Below are 19,591 nucleotides of genomic sequence, written 5' to 3' on the forward strand. Positions count from 1 at the left end.
CTTATTTATCTTGTGTTATGGAGTCTGTTGATCATGTCCGTTTTTAATTTGTTACTTTATTCCTTTAAATAGTAACTTCTGTTTATGTACATGTGTTTTATTTGTGCACATTTCCATGGGATCATATACTAATCCAAGTTGAAAGAAAGCCATTGAAGGCTAATCTAGTTCTCTCCCTCTTGTATATATCTTGTTTTGTAGTCCTTCTAATGGGCTGTTGTTTTTTTAACAACTCATTTCCAGGCACTGAGAAATAATGAAGCTTCTGATAAATTGGTTTTTTTACCTATTTTCCCTGCTGTCTATATGATAATCTATCATCTCACCTAATTCAGAATCTTTTTTAAGTAATTTATACTAGTCAGTAAGATATATCCCTATCTCCCCCTCTAGGTTCTTTCATTCCTTCCTAAAATCTTGATATCCAGACCCTTGTCTGGTTATTCTCATACAAACATAACCTGGATTTTGAACATTCCTCTCAAAGTGACATGTGCAAACTGAGCATGATCACCAGGTGTGGTCCAACAGTACAGAGTTAGGTGGTGCTTTTTGCTTTTATTTTTTTTTTTTAACTCTGTGCTTCTGGCAGGCTCACTACACTGAGCTCAAACTGCTCTTTCAGTCTTTTTTTTTTTTTTTAACATTTCTATTGGAGTATAATTGCTTTACAATGCTGTGTTAGTTTCTGCTGTATCACAGAGTGAATCAGCTGTACGTATACATATATCCCCATATCCCCTACCTCTTGCATCTCCCTCCCACCCTCCCTATCCCACCCCTCTAAGTGGTCACAAAGCACCAAGCTGATCTCCCTGTGCTATGCGGCTGCTTCCCACTAGCTAGCTATTTTACATTTGGGAGTCTGTATATGTCCATGCCACTCTCTCACTTTGTCCCAGCTTCCCCTTCCCCCTCCCCGTGTCCTCAGGTCCATTCTCTACATCCGCGTCTTTATTCCTGTCCTGCCTCTAGGTTCTTCATAACTTTTTTTTTTTTTAAGATTCCATATATATGTGTTAGCATACGGTATTTGTTTTTCTCTTTCTGTCTTACTTCAGTCTGTATGACAGACTCTAGGTCCATCCACCTCACTACAAATAACTCAATTTTGTTTCCTTTTATGGCTGAGTAATATTCCATTGTATATATGTGCCACATCTTCTTTAGCCATTCATCTGTCAATGGACACTTAGGTTGCTTCCATGTCCTGGCTATTGTAAATAGAGCTGCAATGAACATTGTGGTACATGACTCTTTTTGAATTATGGTTTTCTCAGGGTATATGCCCAGTAGTGGGATTCCTCGGTCATATGGTAGTTCTATTTTTAGTTTTTTAAGAAACCTCCATACTGTTCTCCATAGTGGCTGTATCAATTTACATTCCCACCAACAGTGCAAGAGGGTTCCCTTTTCTCCACACCCTCTCCAGCATTTATTGTTTTTAGATTTTTTGATGATGGCCATTCTGACTGGTGTGAGGTGATACTTCATTGCAGTTTTGATTTGCATTTCTCTAATGATTAGCGATGTTGAGCATTCTTTCATGTGTTTGTTGGCGATCTGTATATCTTCTAAGGAGAAATGTGTATTTAGGTCTTCTGCCCATTTTTGGATTGGGTTGTTTGTTTTTTTGATATTGAGTTGCATGAGCTGCTTGTAAATTTTGGAGGTTAATCTTTTGTCAGTTGCTTCATTTGCAAATATTTTCTCCCATTCTGAGGGTTGTCTTTTTGTCTTGTTTATGGTTTCCTTTGCTGTGCAAAAGCTTTTAAGTTTCATTAGGTCCCATTTGTTTATTTTTGTTTTTAATTTCCATTTCTCTAGGAGGTGGGTCAAAAAGGATCTTGCTGAGATTTATGTCATAGAGAGTTCTGCCTGTGTTTTCCTCTAAGAGTTTGATAGTGTGTGGCCTTACATTTAGGTCTTTAATCCATTTTGAGTTTATTTTTGTGTATGTTGTTAGGGAGTGTTTTAATTTCATTCTTTTACATGTAGCTGTCCAGTTTTCCCAGCACCACTTATTGAAGAGGCTGTCTTTTCTCCATTGTATATTCTTGCCTCCTTTATCAAAGACAAGGTGACCATATGTGTGTGGGTTTATCTCTGGGCTTTCTATCCTGTTCCATTGATCTATATTTCTGTTTTTGTGCCAGTACCATACTGTCTTGATTACTGTAGCTTTGTAGTATAGTGTGAAGTCAGGGAGCCTGATTCCTCCAGCTCTGTTTTTCTTTCTCAAGATTGTTTTGGCTATTCGGGGTCTTTCGTGTTTCCATACAAATTGTGAAATTCTTTGTTCTAGTTCTGTGAAAAATGCCATTGGTAGTTTGACAGAGATTCCATTGAATCTGTAAATTGCTTTGGGTAGTATAGTCATTTTCACAGTGTTGATTCTTCCAATCCAAGAACATGGTCTATCTCTCCATCTGTTGGTATCATCTTTAATTTCTTTCATCAGTGTCTTATAGTTTTCTGCATACAGGTCTTTTGTCTCCTTAGGTAGGTTTATTCCTCGGTATTTTATTCTTTTTGTTGCAGTGGTAAATGGGAGTGTTTCCTTAATTTCTCTTTCAGATTTTTCATCATTAGTGTATAGGAATGCAAGAGATTTCTGTGCATTAATTTTGTATCCTGCTACTTTACCAGATTCGTTGATTAGCTCTAGTAGTTTTCTGGGAGCATCTTTAGGATTCTCTATGTATAGTATCATGTCATCTGCAAACAGTGACAGTTTTACTTCTTCTTTTCCCATTTGGATTCCTTTTGTTTCTTTTTCTTCTCTGATTGCTGTGGCTAAAACTTCCAAAACTATGTTGAATTTTAATAGTGGTGAGAGTGGACAACCTTGTCTTGTTCCTGATTTTAGTGGAAATGGTTTCAGTTTTTCACCATTGAGAGCAGTGTTGTATGTGGGTTTGTCATATATGGCATTTATCATGTTGAGGTAGGTTCCCTCTATGCCTACTTTCTGGAGGGTTTTTATCATAAATGGGTGTTGAATTTTGTTGAAAGCTTTTTCTGCATCTCTTGAGATGATCATATGGTTTTTCTCCTTCAGTTTGTAAATACGGTTTATCACATTGATTGATTTGCGTATATTGAAGAATTCTTGCATTCCTGGGATAAATCCCACTTAATCATGGTGTATGATCCTTTTAAGGTGCTGTTGGATTCTGTTTGCCAGTATTTTGTTGAGGATTTTTGCATCTATGTTCATCACTGATATTGGCCTGTAGTTTTCTTTCTTTGTGACATCTTTGTCTGGTTTTGGTATCAGGGTGATGGTGGGCTCGTAGAATGAGTTGGGGAGTGTTCCTCCCTCTGCTATATTTTGGAAGGGTTTGAGAAGGATAGGTGTTAGCTCTTCTCTAAATGTTTGATAGAATTCGCCTGTGAAGCCATCTGGTCCTGGGCTTTTGTTTGTTGGAAGATTTTTAATCACAGTCTCAATTTCAGTGCTTGTGATTGGTCTGTTTATATTTTCTATTTCTTCCTGGTGCAGTCTCTGAAGGTTGTGCTTTTCTAAGAATTTGTCCATTTCTTCCTGGTTGTCCATTTCATTGGCATATAGTTGATTGTAGTAATCTCTCATGAACCTTTGTATTTCTGTAGTGTCAGTTGTTACTTCTTTTTCATTTCTAATTGTATTGATTAGAGTCTTCTCCCTTTTTTTCTTGATGAGTCTGGCTAATGGTTTATCAATTTTGTTTATCTTCTCAAAGAACCAGCTTTTAGTTTTATTGATCTTTGCTATTGTTTCCTTCATTTCTTTTTCATTTATTTCTGCTCTGATCTTTATGATTTCTTTCCTTCTGCTAACTTTGGGGTTTTTTTGTTCTTCTTTCTCTGATTGCTTTAGGTGTAAGGTTAGGTTGTTTATTTGAGATGTTTCTCGTTTCTTGAGGTAGGATTTTATTGCTATAAACTTCCCACTTAGAACTGCTTTTGCTGCATCCCATAGATTTTGGGTCGTCGTGTTTTCATTGTCATTTGTTTCTAGGTAGTTTTTGTTTTCCTCTTTGATTTCTTCAGTGATCTCTTGGTTATTAAGTAGTGTATTGTTTAGCCTCCATGTGTTTGTATTTTTTACAGATTTTTTTCCTGCAGTTGATATCTAGTCTCATAGCGTTGTGGCTGGAAAAGGTACTTGATACGATTTCAATTTTCTTAAATTTACCAAGGCTTGATTTGTGACCCAAGATATGATCTATCCTGGAGAACATTCCATGAGCACTTGAGAAGAAAGTGTATTCTGTTGGTTTTGGATGGAATGTCCTACAAATATCAATTAAGTCCATCTTGTTTAATGTATCATTTAAAGCTTGTGTTTCCTTATTTATTTTCATTTTGGATGATCTGTCCATTGGTGAAAGCGGGGTGTTAAAGTCCCCTACTATGATTGTGTTACTATCGATTTCCCCTTTTATGGTTGTTAGCATTTGCCTTATGTATTGAGGTGCTCCTAAGTTGGGTGCATAAATATTTACAATTGTTTTATCTTCTTGGATTGATGCCTTGTTCATTATTTAGTGTCCTTCTTTGTCTCTTGTAATAGTCTTTGTTTTAAAGTCTATTTTATCTGATATGAGTATTGCTACTCCAGCTTTCTTTTGATTTCCATTTGCATGGAATATCTTTTTCCATCCCCTCACTTTCAGTCTGTATGTGTCCCTAGGTCTGAAGTGGGTCTCTTGTAGACAGCATATATACGGGTGTTGTTGTTGTATCCATTCAGCTAGTCTGTGTCTTTTGGTTGGAGCATTTAATCCGTTTACATTTAAGGTAATTATCGATACGTATGTTCCTATTACCGTTTTCTTAATTGTTTTGATTTTGTTATTGTAGGTCTTTTCCTTCTCTTGTGTTTCCTGCCTAGAGAAGTTCCTTTAGCATTTGTTGTAGAGCTGGTTTGGTGGTGCTGAATTCTCTTAGTTGTTGCTTGTCTGTAAAGGTTTTAATTTCTCCATCGAGTCTGAATGAGATCCTTGCTGGGTAGAGTAATCTTGGTTGTATGTTCTTCCCTTTCATCACTTTACATATGTCCTGCCACTCCCTTCTGGCTTGCAGAGTTTCTGCTGAAAGATCAGCTGCTAACCTTATGGGGATTCCCTTGTATGTTATTTGTTGTTTTTCTCTTGCTGCTTTTAATATTTTTTCTTTGTATTTAATTTTTGATAGTTTGATTAATATGTGTCTTGGCATATTTCTCCTTAGATTTATCCTGTATGGGACTCTCTGTGCTTCCTGGACGTGATTGACTATTTCCTTTCCCGTATTAGGGAAGTTTTCAACTATAATCTCTTCAAATATTTTCTCAGTCCCTTTCTTTTTCTCTTCTTCTTCTGGGACCCCTATAATTCGAATGTTGGTGCGTTTAATGTTGTCCCAGAGGTCAATGAGACTGTCCTCAATTCTTTTCATTCTTTTTTCTTTATTGTGCTCTGCGGTAGTATTTCCACTATTTTATCTTCCAGGTCACTTATCTGTTCTTCTGCCTCAGTTATTCTGCTATTGATTCCTTCTAGAGAATTTTTAGTTTCATTTATTGTGTTGTTCATCATTGTTTGTTTGCTCTTTAGTTCTTCTAGGTCCTTGTTAAACGTTTCTTGTATTTTCTCCATTCTGTTTCCAAGATTTTGGATCATCTTTACTATTATTGCTCTGAATTCTTTTTCAGGTAGACTTCCTATTTCCTTTTTATTTGTTTAGTCTGGTGGGTTTTTACCTTGCTCCTTCATCTGCTGTTTGTTTCTCTGCCTTCTCATTTTGCTTAACTTACTGTGTTTGGGGTCTCCTTTTCACAGGCTGCAGGTTTGTGGTTCCCGCTGTTTTTGGTGTCTGCCCCCAGTGGCTAAGGTTGGTTCAGTGGGTTGTGTAGGCTTCCTGGTGGAGAGGACTAGTGCCTGTGTTCTGGTGGATGAGGCTAGATCTTGTCTTTCTGGTGGGCAGGACCACGTCCGCTGGTGTGTTTTAGGGTGTTTGTGACTTTATTATGATTTTAGGCAGCCTATCTGCTACTGGATGGGGTTGTGTTCCTGTCTTGCTAGTTGTTTGGCATAGGGTGTCCAGCACTGTAGCTTGCTGGTCATTCAGTGGAACCTTGGTCTCAGCGTTGAGATGGAGATTTCTGGGAGAGCTTTCGCCATTTGATATTATGTGGAGCCGGGAGGTCTCTGGTGGACCAGTGTCCTGAACTTGGCTCTCCCACCTCAGAGGCACAGGCCTGACACCTGGCCGGAGCACCAAGACCCTGTCAGCCACACGGCTCAGAAGAAACGGGAGAAAAAAATAAATAAATAAAATAAAATAAAGTTATTAAAATAAAAAATAATTATTAAAAATTAAAAAGTAATAAAAAAAGAAAAGAAAGAAGAGAGCAACCAAACCAAAAAACAAATCCACCAATGATAACAAGCGCTAAAAACTATACTAAAAAATAGAATAAAAACGGACAGACAGAACCCTCAGACAGATGGTAAAAGCAAAGCTATCCAGATAAAATCACACAAAGAAGCATACACATACGCACTCACAAAAAGAGAAAAAGGAAAAAAATATATACATCTATATATATATTAAAAAAAAAAAAGGAAGAAGAGAGCAACCAAATCAATAAACAAATCTACCAATGATAATAAACTCTAAATAGTAAACTAAGATAAACATAAAACCAGGAACAAATTAGATGCAGAAAGCAAACCCCAATTCTACAGTTGCTCTCAAAGTCCACCGCTTCAATTTTGGGATGATTCGTTGTCTGTTCAGGTATTCCACAGATGCCGGTACATCAAGTTGATTGTGGAGATTTAATCCGCTGCTCCTGAGGCTGCTGGGAGAGATTTCCCTTTCTCTCATTTGTTCGCACAGCTCCTGGGGGTTCAGCTTTGGATCTGGTCCCGCCTCTGTGTGTAGGTCTCCTGAGGGAGTCCATTCTTCGCGCAGACAGGATGAGGTTAAAGTAGCAGCTGATTAGGGGGCTCTGGCTCACTCAGGTCGAGCGGGAGGGAGGGGTACTGAATGCAGGGAGAGCCTGTGGTGGCAGAGGCTGGTGTGCGGTTGCAACAGCCTGAGGCGCACAGTGTGTTTTCCCGGGGAAGTTTTCCCTGGATCACAGGACCAGTGGCGGGCTGCACAGGCTCTGGGAGGGGAGGTGTGGATAGGATAGTAACCTGTGCTTGTACACAGGCTTCTTGGTGGCTGCAGCAGCAGCCTTAGCATCTCATGCCCATCTCTGGGGTCTGTGCTGATAGCCGCAGCTCGCGCCCATCTCTGGAGCTCGTTTAGGCGGTGCTTTGAATCCCCTCTCCTCGCGCACCCTGAAACAATGGTCTCTTGCCTCTTAGACAGGTCCAGACTCTTTCCCGGCCTCCTTCCCGGCTAGCTGTGGCACACTAGCCCCCCCTTCAGGCTGTGTTCACGCAGCCAACCCCAGTCCTGTCCCTGGGATCTGACCTCCAGAGCCCGAGCCTCAGCTCCCAGCCCCGACCCGTCCCAGCCGGTGGGTGAGCAGACAAGCCTCTCGGGCTGGTGAGAGCTGGTTGGCACCGATCCTCTGTGCAGAAATCTCTCCGCTTTGCCTTCTGCACCCCTGTTGTTGTGCTCTCCTCTGTGCCTCCGAAGCTTCCCCCCTGCCTCCCCCCTACCCCCGTCTCCACCAGTGAAGGGACTTCCTAGTGTGTGGAAACTTTTCCGTCTTCACAGCTCCCTCCTAGAGGTGCAGGTCCTGTCCCTACTCTTTTGTCTCTGTTTTTTCTTTTTTCTTTTGCCCTACCGAGGTACGTGGGGAGTTTCTTGCCTTTTGGGAAGTCTGAGGTCTTCTGCCAGCATTCAGTAGGTGTTCTGTAGGAGTTGTTCCACATGTAGATGTATTTCTGATGTATTTGTGGGGAGGAAGGTGATCTCCACGTCTTACTCCTCCGCCATCTTGAAGGTCTCCTTGCTCTTTCAGTCTTGTAGTACCCATTCTTTTATATTCTACAGGTTAGTCATCTCTCCCATCCTGAACTTATGCATTTGGTTTTGAACCAAAATGGTGTTTTAAAAATTTATTTCTTTTTTTTAAATATTTATTTATTTAATTTATTTATTTGGTTGCACTGGGTCTTAGTTGCAGCAGGCAGGCAGACTCCTTATTTGCGGCTCGCCGGCTCCTTAGTTGTGGCACGCAGACTCTTAGTTGCAGCATGCATGTATGATCTAGTTCCCTGACCAGGGATCGAACCCTGGCCCCCTGCATTGGGAGCACGGAGGCTTATCCACTGTGCTACCAGGGAAGTCCCTTAATAATTTAATTCTGTTTACATTTATCTTCTTAAATTAGACAGTTTTTTTTTTTTAATCTTGTCAGGACATTTTAGATTCTGACTTGTTCATAAATTTTGCTTGCCATCTTTTTCACTTTGTATCCTCCTTGCATTTCATTAATATGTCAACTTTGTCCTCATTCGAGTTACGGGTAAAATGTGTGAATGGGGTAGGACCAAGGACAAAGCAGCATACTTTTTAGGACCAAATGTCACCCCACCCCTGTGGACATTTCAGCTATTAACTTGTTTATTATTTCACATCATTCTTCTGTCTAGTTCACCTTTTCATCTTGTCCATAAGGGCATATCTCTTATTAGATAATTTGTCAAATGTCTTGCTAAAGTCTAGAAAAGTGAAGGGTGTATCCATCTGAGCTACCATATACTGATTGTATCAGAAAAGGAAAGAAGGTTAGTTTAGCATGACTTGTTTTTCATGTATGTATTTATTCCTCTTAACATAACCATCTCTTTACTCTCTAAGACTTTTAAACCATTCATATGATAGTTATAGATTTTAGCATAGAATCAGCATCAGGCTTTCTGGTATATTATTGACATCAGACACCTTCTTTTATGTTTTAGAAGTCAGGTCAATGTTTGCATACTTAACATCATTCTCCTTCTCCATGATTTTTCATAGATTTCAGCAGTTTGGTCTTTTATTTCTTCTATTTCTCATGTATTGCAAAATGATGCTGTTTTTACCTCTTCGTCCATGTTGGGTTTTATTTTTTAAATATTAGTATTTATTCTGCCTACTCCAGACTAACAGTTATTCTCCTTAAATAGAAGATGAAGGGTAAATTTTACTGAATGTAAATTATACCTAATAAAGGTGACTTTTAAAAAAGGAGCAAGAAGACAAAAACGTGATGGTCACTGAGCTGACAGTACATATAAGGTGTTTGTTGCTCTGTGTCTGATACTGGTACTATATAATAATCTGATTTCGCTTATCAATTCCAATTAGCAGACCCATCTTCCTTATTGTTCTTGTGCATTTTTGTTAACATCTTTGCTTAATCTTTAGTGTTCTTGATACTTTTCTTCGTGTCTTTTCTATTCTTGAATGTTAGAATTACAGTATTTGGCTTTATTTGGTAGAAGAAATACGCAATTTGTTTCTTTAAAACAGAAGAAACAGTCAGATGGTTTGGAAGTGTTATTTATTATCTAATCACATTTAGCTAATTTGTTTATTTTTCTCAGACTCTGCTTGAAGTCTAATCCTTGGGGATTTCAAATGATATTCAGTTGAAATAGCTCTACAACATGTTTATAAAGTATTGTTGGGCCAAAAAGTAATGGTGTGTTTTTATTCTCTCATTTATTCTTCAAAAATAATTGTTCAGACTTTGCAGAAGTAATTTCTGGGGCTAGACCAGCTTTGGCTTCAGCCTGTATATTTTTTTAAAGAGGTATACCAGCAACTGGCTATAACAAATAAATCATCATGAAATCTTTTATGCATAGTTCTTGCCCCACCCTATCCTCAGCCTTAGCTGTCAGCAGTGCCACCACATGTTTCTGTCCTGTGGGAAAAGATTGGTAACAAAAGGTATCATGGCCCTCTGTGTTCAGCTCTGCCAGTGTCCCGCAGAGCTGGCCATCTGACTTGTTAACCACTCTTAATTCTGCTCTCAGGAATCCGCCAGTTCCTCCCAGGTGATGTGCGAGGTTAGGTATTCAACAAAGAGAGAGCTGCTGGTTAGTCTGTGTCAGTTCTAAAATTCATAAACATTAAACTGATCTCTAAATATCTTTGAAATTCTTAGCTTTCTAACACGTACGTCTAAAATGGCATCTTTAATTTTTTCCTAGCCAGTCGTTTTAAGGCTGACTCTTTCAGTAGAAAATACTATGCTATGCTATTAAAAGAAGCTGAGATAAGCATTAATTCTGTTCACAGGCATAAGGAGTATAAACTCTGGAAAATATTTGAAATACCTGCCTAGGAAATGGCTGCTTTTGTTTGTCTTTTCCTTTTGCTAGTCACCTGGTTTAGTATAGTGGGTTTTTTTTCTTTGAATTTTAATTTATTTTATTTTTATACAGCAGGTTCTTGTTAGTTATCTGTTTTATACATATCAGTGCATATATATCAATCCCAGTCTCCCAATTCATCCCACCCCCCCGCTTTCCCCCCCTGGGTGTCCATACTAGTATAGTGTTTTATAACAAAAAGATAAGATCTTAAGAGAAACTAAAAAATAAATTGGGGGCCCATTTACTCTATTTACCTTATCTCTAAATACATTTTTTTGCCATCCTTAGAAAAGCGTAATAGTTTTCTCACCACCACCTGAAGGGTTTGTTTGAGGTAATGCTTGAAATTAACCTCCAAGTCACATTAAAATTAAGATGAGAAAGCAGTGTTAGTACATCTAAACATAGTTGCACACTACTGAGCAAAGTAGGCTTTAAAATACTGTGTAGTTGTGGTGTAGTTGTTCTTTCAACTTTATAGATTTGGATAGATCATCTTAATATGGCTTATTTATTGAGAAGGGAAAATGCTTTTAAATGGTTACATTTCTGAATGTATATAGTACACAGCACTGTTTAACTGAATGAGCAAAGGATAGGGAGTAGTAAGCTCTCTGAAAATGAAATACTGCTACTGAGAGCATTTTCAGACAGAACTGGCGATAGCCCCAGTATTTTCTGGTGAATTAGGAGACTAATATTTACAAGAAAGTTGAACATGATCCCGTCTGACCTTAGTGCCAGACAAAGCCAGGTTTAGGGGAAAACAATTTCTCTGGTGTGCAAGGGTACCTTTAACTATTCTATTTACTTTTGATTTCAGGCTAACCTAGATGAAAGCCAGATGAGTTCACCTACATTCCTTAGAGCTTTAATGACAGCCGTTTGTAAAGCAGCTATTATAGGTAAGTAATATTTCTGAAGGCAGCTCTTAACACCTGAAATCCCCCGTATGTCAACTACTGATGAGATGATATGGGTCAGAGTTTATATTGCCTTCCAAACTTGCCCTGTAAAGCTCAGTTTCTGTGCCAAATGGATACCATGTCTCTCTGTAATGCCTGGCTGTCTCGGGCAGGGGGATGAATAGCTGCACTGCCTTCAGAGAGCCCAGATGTGAGCATTTGCTGCGTGCCTTGTGTTCCTCAGTTCAACAGGAAGTTGGTGCATGCTCCTTGGGTTGTTTTATACTCTGCTACATGTGACCTTTCCTTTACTTTTCACCTCCAACATTCAAAGCCTCCTGTCTTCCATTGAAGAGTTCTAAAGAACAGTTTGAATATTCTTATTTAATACCAATGAAGGACTAATCTCAACAGAAGAGCCATTATATGTAAATACATATATGAGGAAAGAAAATACCAATTATTTCTCCTGCTTTATGTTGACTTTATATGATAAGACATAGGTGGATAGGATTCAGATTGGTAGAAAACCTAAATGTTCCAAGCTGCATATAGTTTTTACCAGTACTTGATGAGATCATCCACTTAGTCTCAGATAGAAATCCACATTTCTGTCACTGAAATAGAAAAAAAAAAAAAATCTGTCAGCTCAAAAGTTGTTCAGAATTTCAGGTCTGTCTTTATCATTATAGAGATAGCTTCAGAGTTTAAGATTTTCTGTCACATGAATGTGTTTTCAGATGAATGTTTTTTCAATGTTCTTTACCAAGGAAAATAACAGGCTAAGTGGAAAGTCTTCATTAAAATTTTTAAAATAATTTTCAGTATCTATAGAACCATAAGACTTTGGTGTTTTAATATCAGAGTTGTAAAGTATAGAAGCTGCTTTTAAAAACAAGATTGTGTCCCAGTGCTAACTTACAGAGGAAATAAAACTGCATACTTAAGCTTGCACAAGCCTCTTAGATAGTCTCATCCACTAGAGGGCAGACAGCAGAAGCAAGAAGAACTACAGTTCTGCAGCCTGAGGAACGAAAACCACATTCACAGAAAGATAGACAAAATGAAGAGGCAGAGGACTACGTACCAGTTGAAGGAACAAGATAAAACCCCAGAAAAACAACTAAATGAAGTGGAGATAGGCAACCTTCCAGAAAAAGAATTCAGAATAATGATAGTGAAGATGATCCAGGACCTCGGAAAAAGAATGGAGGCAAAGATCGAGAAGATGCGAGAAATGTTTAACAAAGACCTAGAAAAGTTAAAGAACAAACACCTAGAAGAATTAAAGAACAAACAAACAGAGATGAACAATACAATAACTGAAATGAAAAATACACTAGAAGGAATCAATAGCACAATAACTGAGGCAGAAGAACGGATAAGAGATCTGGAAGACAGAACAGTGGAATTCACTGCCACGGAACAGAATAAAGAAAAAAGAATGAAAAGAAATGAAGACAGCCTAAGAGATCTCTGGGACAGCATTAAATGCAACAACATTCGCATTATAGGCGTCCCAGAAGGAGAAGAGAGAGAGAAAGGACCCGAGAAAATATGTGAAGAGGGTATAGTCGAAAACTTCCCTAACATGGGAAAGGAAATAGCCACCCAAGTCCAGGAAGCGCAGAGAGTCCCAGGCAGGATAAACCCAAGGAGAAACACACCGAGACACATAGTAATCAAATTGGCAAAAATTAAAGACAAAGAAAAATTATTGAAAGCAGCAAGGGAAAAACGACAAATAACATACAAAGGAACTCCCATAAGGTTAACAACTGATTTCTCAGCAGAAACTCTACAAGCCAGAAGGGAGTGGCAGGACATATGTAAAGTGATGAAAGGGAAGAACCTACAACCAAGATTACTCTACCAAGCAAGGATCTCATTCAGATTTGATGGAGTAATGAAAAGCTTCACAGACAAGCAAAAGCTAAGAGAATTCAGCACCACCAAACCAGCTCTACAACAAATGCTAAAGGAACTTCTCTAAGTGGGAAACACAAGAGAAGAAAAGGACCTACATAAACAAACCCAAAACAATTAAGAAGATGGTCATAGGAACATACATATCCATAATTACCTTACATGTGAATGGATTAAATGCTCCAACCAAAAGACACAGGCTTGCTGAATGGATACAAAAACAAGACCCATCTATATGCTGTCTACAAGAGACCCACTTCAGACCTAGGGACACATACAGACTGAAAGTGAGGGAATGGAAAAAGATATTCCATGCAAATGGAAATCAAAAGAAAGCTGGAGTAGCAATACTCATAGCAGATAAAATAGACTTTAAAATAAAGAATGTTACAAGAGACGAGGACACTACATAATGTTCAAGGGATCAATACGTAAGGCAACTGCTTACAGCTGTAAAAGAGGAAATCAACAGTAACACAATAATAGCAGGGGACTTTAACACCTCACTTAAACCAATGGACAGATCATCCAGACAGAAAATTAGTAAGGCAACACAAGCTTTAAACGACACAGTAGACCAGATAGATTTAATTGATATTTATAGGAGATTCCATCCGAAAACAGCAGATTACACTTTCTTCTCAGGTGCACATGGTACATTCTCCAGGATAGATCACATCTTGGGTCACAAATCAAGCCTCAGTAAATTTAAGAAAATTGAAATCATATCAAGCAACTTTTCCGACCACAGTGCTATGAGATTAGAAGTCAATTACAAGGAAAAAAACGTAAAAAACACAAACACATGGAGGCTAAACAATACGTTACTAAATAACCAAGAGATCACTGAAGAAATCAAAGAGGAAATCAAAAAATACCTAGAGACAAATGACAACGAAAACACGACGATCCAAAACCTACGGGATACAGCAAAAGCAGTTCTAAGAGGGAAGTTTATAGCAATACAATCCTACCTCAAGAAACAAGAAAAATCTCAAATAAACCATCTAACCTTACACCTAAAGGAACTAGAGAAAGAAGAACAAACAAAACCCAAAGTTAGTAGAAGGAAAGAAATCATAACGATCAGAGCAGAAATAAATGAAATAGAAACAAAGAAAACAATAGCAAAGATCAATAAAGCTAAAAACAAAAACAAGAAACCATGCATGCTTCCAGGCCCTGAGCATGCTTTTCTTAGCCCCTTTTTTACTGTGCCTTTTCCTCAGAAGGCTCAGATTAAATGTGTTGTTTGCCACTGTCACAGTTAGTCCTTATCCTGATAGTAATAATAAAACAGTTTTAATTCTTTTACCCTTGTGAAAAGATTTTATATGAACTGTCACTTTAATTTCCTTTCTAATTCCTTTTGTAGTTTAGAATGTCATGAAACCACTGTCCCTGTTTCATTACGATTAAAGATAAAGAACTGAGTGTGCTGCTCTTGAGGGAACCCCGCACTCTAAATATATCCCCCACCTCTGTATTTTTGTTTGTTTGTTTCAGGGAGAATATCCCATTAAGAATTTCAGAAAATTTTGGGTTTCAAAATCTTTGCCTTGGACCCCGTTGCTTCCTCTTTCCTTGCAGAGTCTTGTGTGTCTTATCGACTCAGAAAGTTGAAAATGGCTCTGTGTGTTAATGCTCAGTTCTTCTATCACCTCCAGCCGACTGTTCTACCTTCCGAGTAGACACTGCTGTTATCAAGCAGAGAGTGCCGATCTTAATCAAGTACCTGGACTCAGATACGGAGAAGGAACTGCAAGCACTTTATGCACTACAAGCATCAATAGTAAAACTTGATCAACCTGCCAGTAAGTTTACCTCTTGCTACAATTAACCCAACCAGAGGGTGAGATTGATCCAGGCCAAGACATGAGAGATGGTTGGATGGGCTTGAAGAGTGGATAATAGAAGAATCACTAGTTACAAAAACTCAGATAACCAATAACTTTAATAGACCTGAACGTTTTTAAGTGTTAGACTTTTATGAGAAAATGATAACAAGAACACTAGTTTATATTAGAGATTTAATCCTCATTCTAGGGCAGGTCTGGCTAATAAGACTCTCTGCAATGATGGAAATGTATCTCTGTCATGCAGTATGGTAACCATGAGCCACATATGTCCGTTGAGCACTTAAATGTGGCTATTGTGACAGAGGAAATAAATTTCATTTAATTTAAATGTAAATAGGCACATGTGGTTAGTGGCTACCCTATTGGACAATGCAGGTCTAGGGCACCTTGGCATTAGCATATGTGCAGTACAGTTTTTCACCTTCTTTGACACAGGTCTTAATAATGAAAGAGGATGATACTCTTCAGAATCCTCAGATACCCAACAAAGACATTAAGGCAGTTTAGACTAATTTTCAGTTACGAGTTATGATTAATTCTGGCTAACCAGACAAATAAGGTAACCTGAACACCATAGTCTTAGTGATGCTGGTAAATTAACTGAATTGTGTTAAATCTTGAAAATTCAGTTGAAACTTGTGAAAGTGGATAGTAAATATTTGGCTGTTTTAGAGATAGCACTGAAGTAGTTCTTTGGCATTTCCTTAGGTTGTAGCTTTTTCAGAGTTTTCCTTCTTGGCTAGTGCTGTTAAATCCCTCTGGGAAATAAAGGAAAAGATTGAAACAATCCTCAGGGTGTAACTGAAGAGACATTCTATCTATAAGTGTCTCTTTTTTGAACAACAATATAAGCTAAGTTTCCACTGTGAGAGCAAAACAGAGGATTAAAATTGCCCAGATCATCTGAGCATTGAAAACAATAAACAACGACTATCGTTTCACTGGATAAAATCCAGATGAGATCGTTTTTACCCATTTTTTTCATATGAATTATTACTCTTTTCATTTTGAAAACAACATTAGAGGGGGGGAAAGTACATTCTGCCTTTTCCTCCCAAAATTTGTAAAAATAGTATATTTTTATTGTAAAATTTCAAACAAAATGTATAAAGAAGAAAGTAAAAAAAAAGTATTCTTGTATTTAATTTTTAAGTGTTTAGGTTGAGAACTACATAATATCAAACAGCTCAGCAATATCAGAAAATAGTTCAAATTGAACAAAATAATAGGAATAGGAAATAGTTTAGACTGCTTAAATCTTTTCCCCTTCTTTAGACAAATGGTTTTGCTCTTATGCTATCAAGAGGGAGTGTGATGAAGTGTCATGGATGCTCTTATCCTGGGGAGTTCACGTGCATCCGTTCACTGCTTGGAAGTACAGTCTTCTCACAGCTACAGTGCCCCCAAAACTGATGGTTTATTTTCACCTCCTTGCAGATTTGCTACGGATGTTTTTTGATTGCCTGTATGACGAGGAGGTGATCTCTGAGGATGCCTTCTACAAATGGGAAAGCAGCAAGGACCCTGCAGAGCAGAATGGGAAGGGTGTGGCCCTGAAATCTGTCACAGCATTCTTCACGTGGCTGCGGGAAGCAGAAGAGGAGTCTGAGGATAACTAAAACTTCAAATACACAAAATGAAACAAAAGAAACAATTTAAGTATTTTTATAAAAAGTGTCACGTCTTCGCCAATCACAGTGCAGCAAGGCCAATTCTCGCAGAAACCCCCACGTGTGCACGAGTGGGAGAGGGGAAAGAGAAAGAAAGGTGATCATGGAGGAAAAAGGTACTGGAAAAAAGTAAACTTCAAACCTGAGGGCGGGAGCACTAAAACCAAAATACATGTATTATTTATAGAAAGTATTTTCTGTTTTAATCTTTTCTTTTTAAACGAGGACTCATACTTTAAAAAAAAACACATCTGTTTAGCAAAAAAAAAAAAGTTGAGAACTTTTAATTTATTTTAAGGACTGCAAATGCCAGTGTAATTTTTTAATTTGCAGTTTCTGTAAACAACTTGTATAATAGAAAAGCAGAGAAATAAATTTCCCTCCCCTTCAGATGCACCTCACGTTTGTTTTAAAGCATAGTATTTAGTCCAGATTTAAGAAGGTTTGGGGTGAACAAGGTAAGAAAGATTTTTTTATTTTTTTTTTGGCATCAGATCTTTCTGCCTGCCTCTCAGCTTGCTTCAGAAAATAAAAAAATCAAAATAGTAATCAAAACATACATAACCTTGGAACAGAAGGAAATGCTGTGGACCAGAGAACTCCAAGAATTGTTTAAAAAAAAAGTGCTACCCTGGGAAAAGTACTCTTAATACTTTTGAAATCTTTAGAGCAACTTTAAGGCTTGTAAATACATAGAACAAATATTTAAAAAAACAAAAAGAAATTGACTCAATACTATTTCTTTTCACTTTCAAAATATAAAGAACAAAATAAAGACAAACATTGCAAGTTTAAAAGAAAGTAAAGTGACTTCTCCTTTTGACAGCTGCTGCATGTGCGCCCATCTCTGGGAGGTGCTGTCTGGCTTCTCGCTGTCTAATCAAAATCACTTCTGAAGTAGGGGAGAGAGTGAGAGAGAGAGAGAGAGTGTGTGTGTGTGTGTGTGTGTGTGTGTGTGTGTGTGTGTCTGCCTGCCTGCCTGCCTGCCTGTGTGTCTGCAGTTGGAAAAGGCAAGCTACTTTGAGGGTAAAGGAGGACACTTGTGCTTGGGTGGGAGAGCTTCTCTGAAGTCCAGGGGATGCTTCTTTCCAACACCAACTAGAAATGCATTCATGGTAGGAACAAACCTAACAGCAATATTTTAAATAACCACGTGTTCCCTCTATGTATTTGGATTAGGGGCACTAATTCAGTTTGATACTACCACTACCACTGATTTTTAAAATCATCATTGCTGCCAGTGCTTAAGAAACCCAAAGATGTCTTCTAAAAAATGAAAGAAACCAAAGCTAAATTACACTTTTTAAAAAGTGGGTGTGGGTCTAAAACCAAACCAATACCATGTGTGAAAATCACATTTTTCCCCAACTTCAACTTCACTCAAGCCATTCTGGTGAGTATAAAATGAACTGTGGTTTGGGCCTCTGTTTCTCCGACAGATATTGGAGTGCTGTGCTGTGCTTTGTTTTTTGTCTTCTTTGATGAAGTTGTAGTCTCTACAGGTGGCTTTCCATTTCAATTGTTTGTAGGCCATCACCCTACAAAATGTATTATGAAGAAAGCCATGCTGCTCCCAAATAAGCAGTCTTGTATTTTGTATCTGGATAACCAAAGGGTTCTTCTAGCTTCCATCTCTGAAGAAATATTCACATTAAGAGACTTGGCAAGACTTTTGATGCACAAGAACAAAATTTTCCATAGCAATAAAAAGTTCTTCTTCAGAATGTAGTTGAACACAATACAGGATCTCACTACATGAGCCCACTGAGCCCACTGCACAGGGGTGGAAAGCTGTTCTCGAAGAACAAAGTCCTGAAAGTCTTGTGACAGGCGTATGACAGCAGCTGTCATCAGAGATGGGGCCTGAAAAGTTTCAGGGTCCGGCTGCAGGCCCTGCCTGGGAACCCTCAGTTGGAAGAAGCAACTTGATTCTGTGTTATATTGAGTTTTTAACAGCTGCCAGAATCAAAAGTGCAGAGGATTCTGATCCAGGAATCTCCTGACTGATGCAGTTTTAGGTGTCGGCAGCACTCACTCACAGGTGTGAAGGGTGGTGGGTGGGGATGGAGAAGCAAGGTGGTGACTGCCTCTTGGAAATCCGTGGCTGTTGTTTGCAGGGGTCTAGCCAGGACGGAACCTCAGGTGGTAGTGATGGCCTCTTCATGGGTATTTTAGATGTGGACAAGTGTAAGGATTGGAGGAAAGAGAATAATATTGGGGGGAAAATAATTCAAGGGTTGAAAAAATCTTCAGCTATAAACGTCTATAGTACAGTTAACAGAAATAGTGTTTGAAATCTCACCTATAAGTGTGAAGTGTGATGAGGAGACTACAAAGTAATTTATGGATAACTTGTTGCTTTATGCACAGAACGTTAGATGGGATTAGCAAGATTACCTAATGGCAAAATATGAGCCAAGTGGGATAATTGATCCACACTTATACCAGCTGAAATGCAAAACACTGTCATGAATCTTACCCTGTTCACAGTTTTCTTTTTTGTTCTTGTGTTTTATTTTTTATTTTATTTATTTATTTTTTTTTTTTTAATTATTAGCACCTTTAATTATTATTATTTATTTATTTATTTATTTATTTGGCTGTGTTGGGTCTTCGTTTCTGTGCGCGGGCTTTCTCTAGCTGCGGCAAGCGGGGGCCACTCTTCATCGCGGTGCGCGGGCCTCTCACTATCGTGGCCTCTCTTGTTGCGGAGCACAGGCTCCAGACGCGCAGGCTCAGTAGTTGTGACTCACGGGCCTAGTTGCTCCGCGGCATGTGGGATCTTCCCAGACCAGGGCTCGAACCCGTGTCCCCTGCATTAGCAGGCAGATTCTCAACCACTGCGCCACCAGGGAAGCCCTATTTTTTAATTTTTAAATTTTGATTGGCGTATAGTTGCTTTACAATGTTGTGTTAGCTTCTACTACACAACA

At 38.5% G+C, this 19,591-nt stretch overlaps 1 protein-coding gene across 24 annotated transcripts in view; it reads left to right on the plus strand.

Annotated features, from left to right (window-relative positions):
- EIF4G3 (eukaryotic translation initiation factor 4 gamma 3) overlaps nt 1-17,382 on the plus strand; it is a 391,559-nt gene extending 374,177 nt beyond the window's left edge. For all 24 annotated transcript variants that reach the window (XM_082372341.1, XM_082372360.1, XM_082372352.1 and 21 more), the window contains 3 exons: nt 11,122-11,203; nt 14,797-14,943; nt 16,426-17,382. In XM_082372341.1, coding sequence (XP_082228467.1) covers nt 11,122-11,203; nt 14,797-14,943; nt 16,426-16,607 — 411 coding nt within the window. In that variant the 3' untranslated portion in view covers nt 16,608-17,382. The remainder of the gene's footprint in view (nt 1-11,121; nt 11,204-14,796; nt 14,944-16,425) is intronic.
- The last annotated feature ends 2,209 nt before the right edge of the window (nt 17,383-19,591 follow it).

Source organism: Balaenoptera borealis (assembly GCF_965194805.1).
Source record: "Balaenoptera borealis genome assembly, chromosome: 1".
Classification (NCBI taxonomy): domain Eukaryota; kingdom Metazoa; phylum Chordata; class Mammalia; order Artiodactyla; family Balaenopteridae; genus Balaenoptera; species Balaenoptera borealis.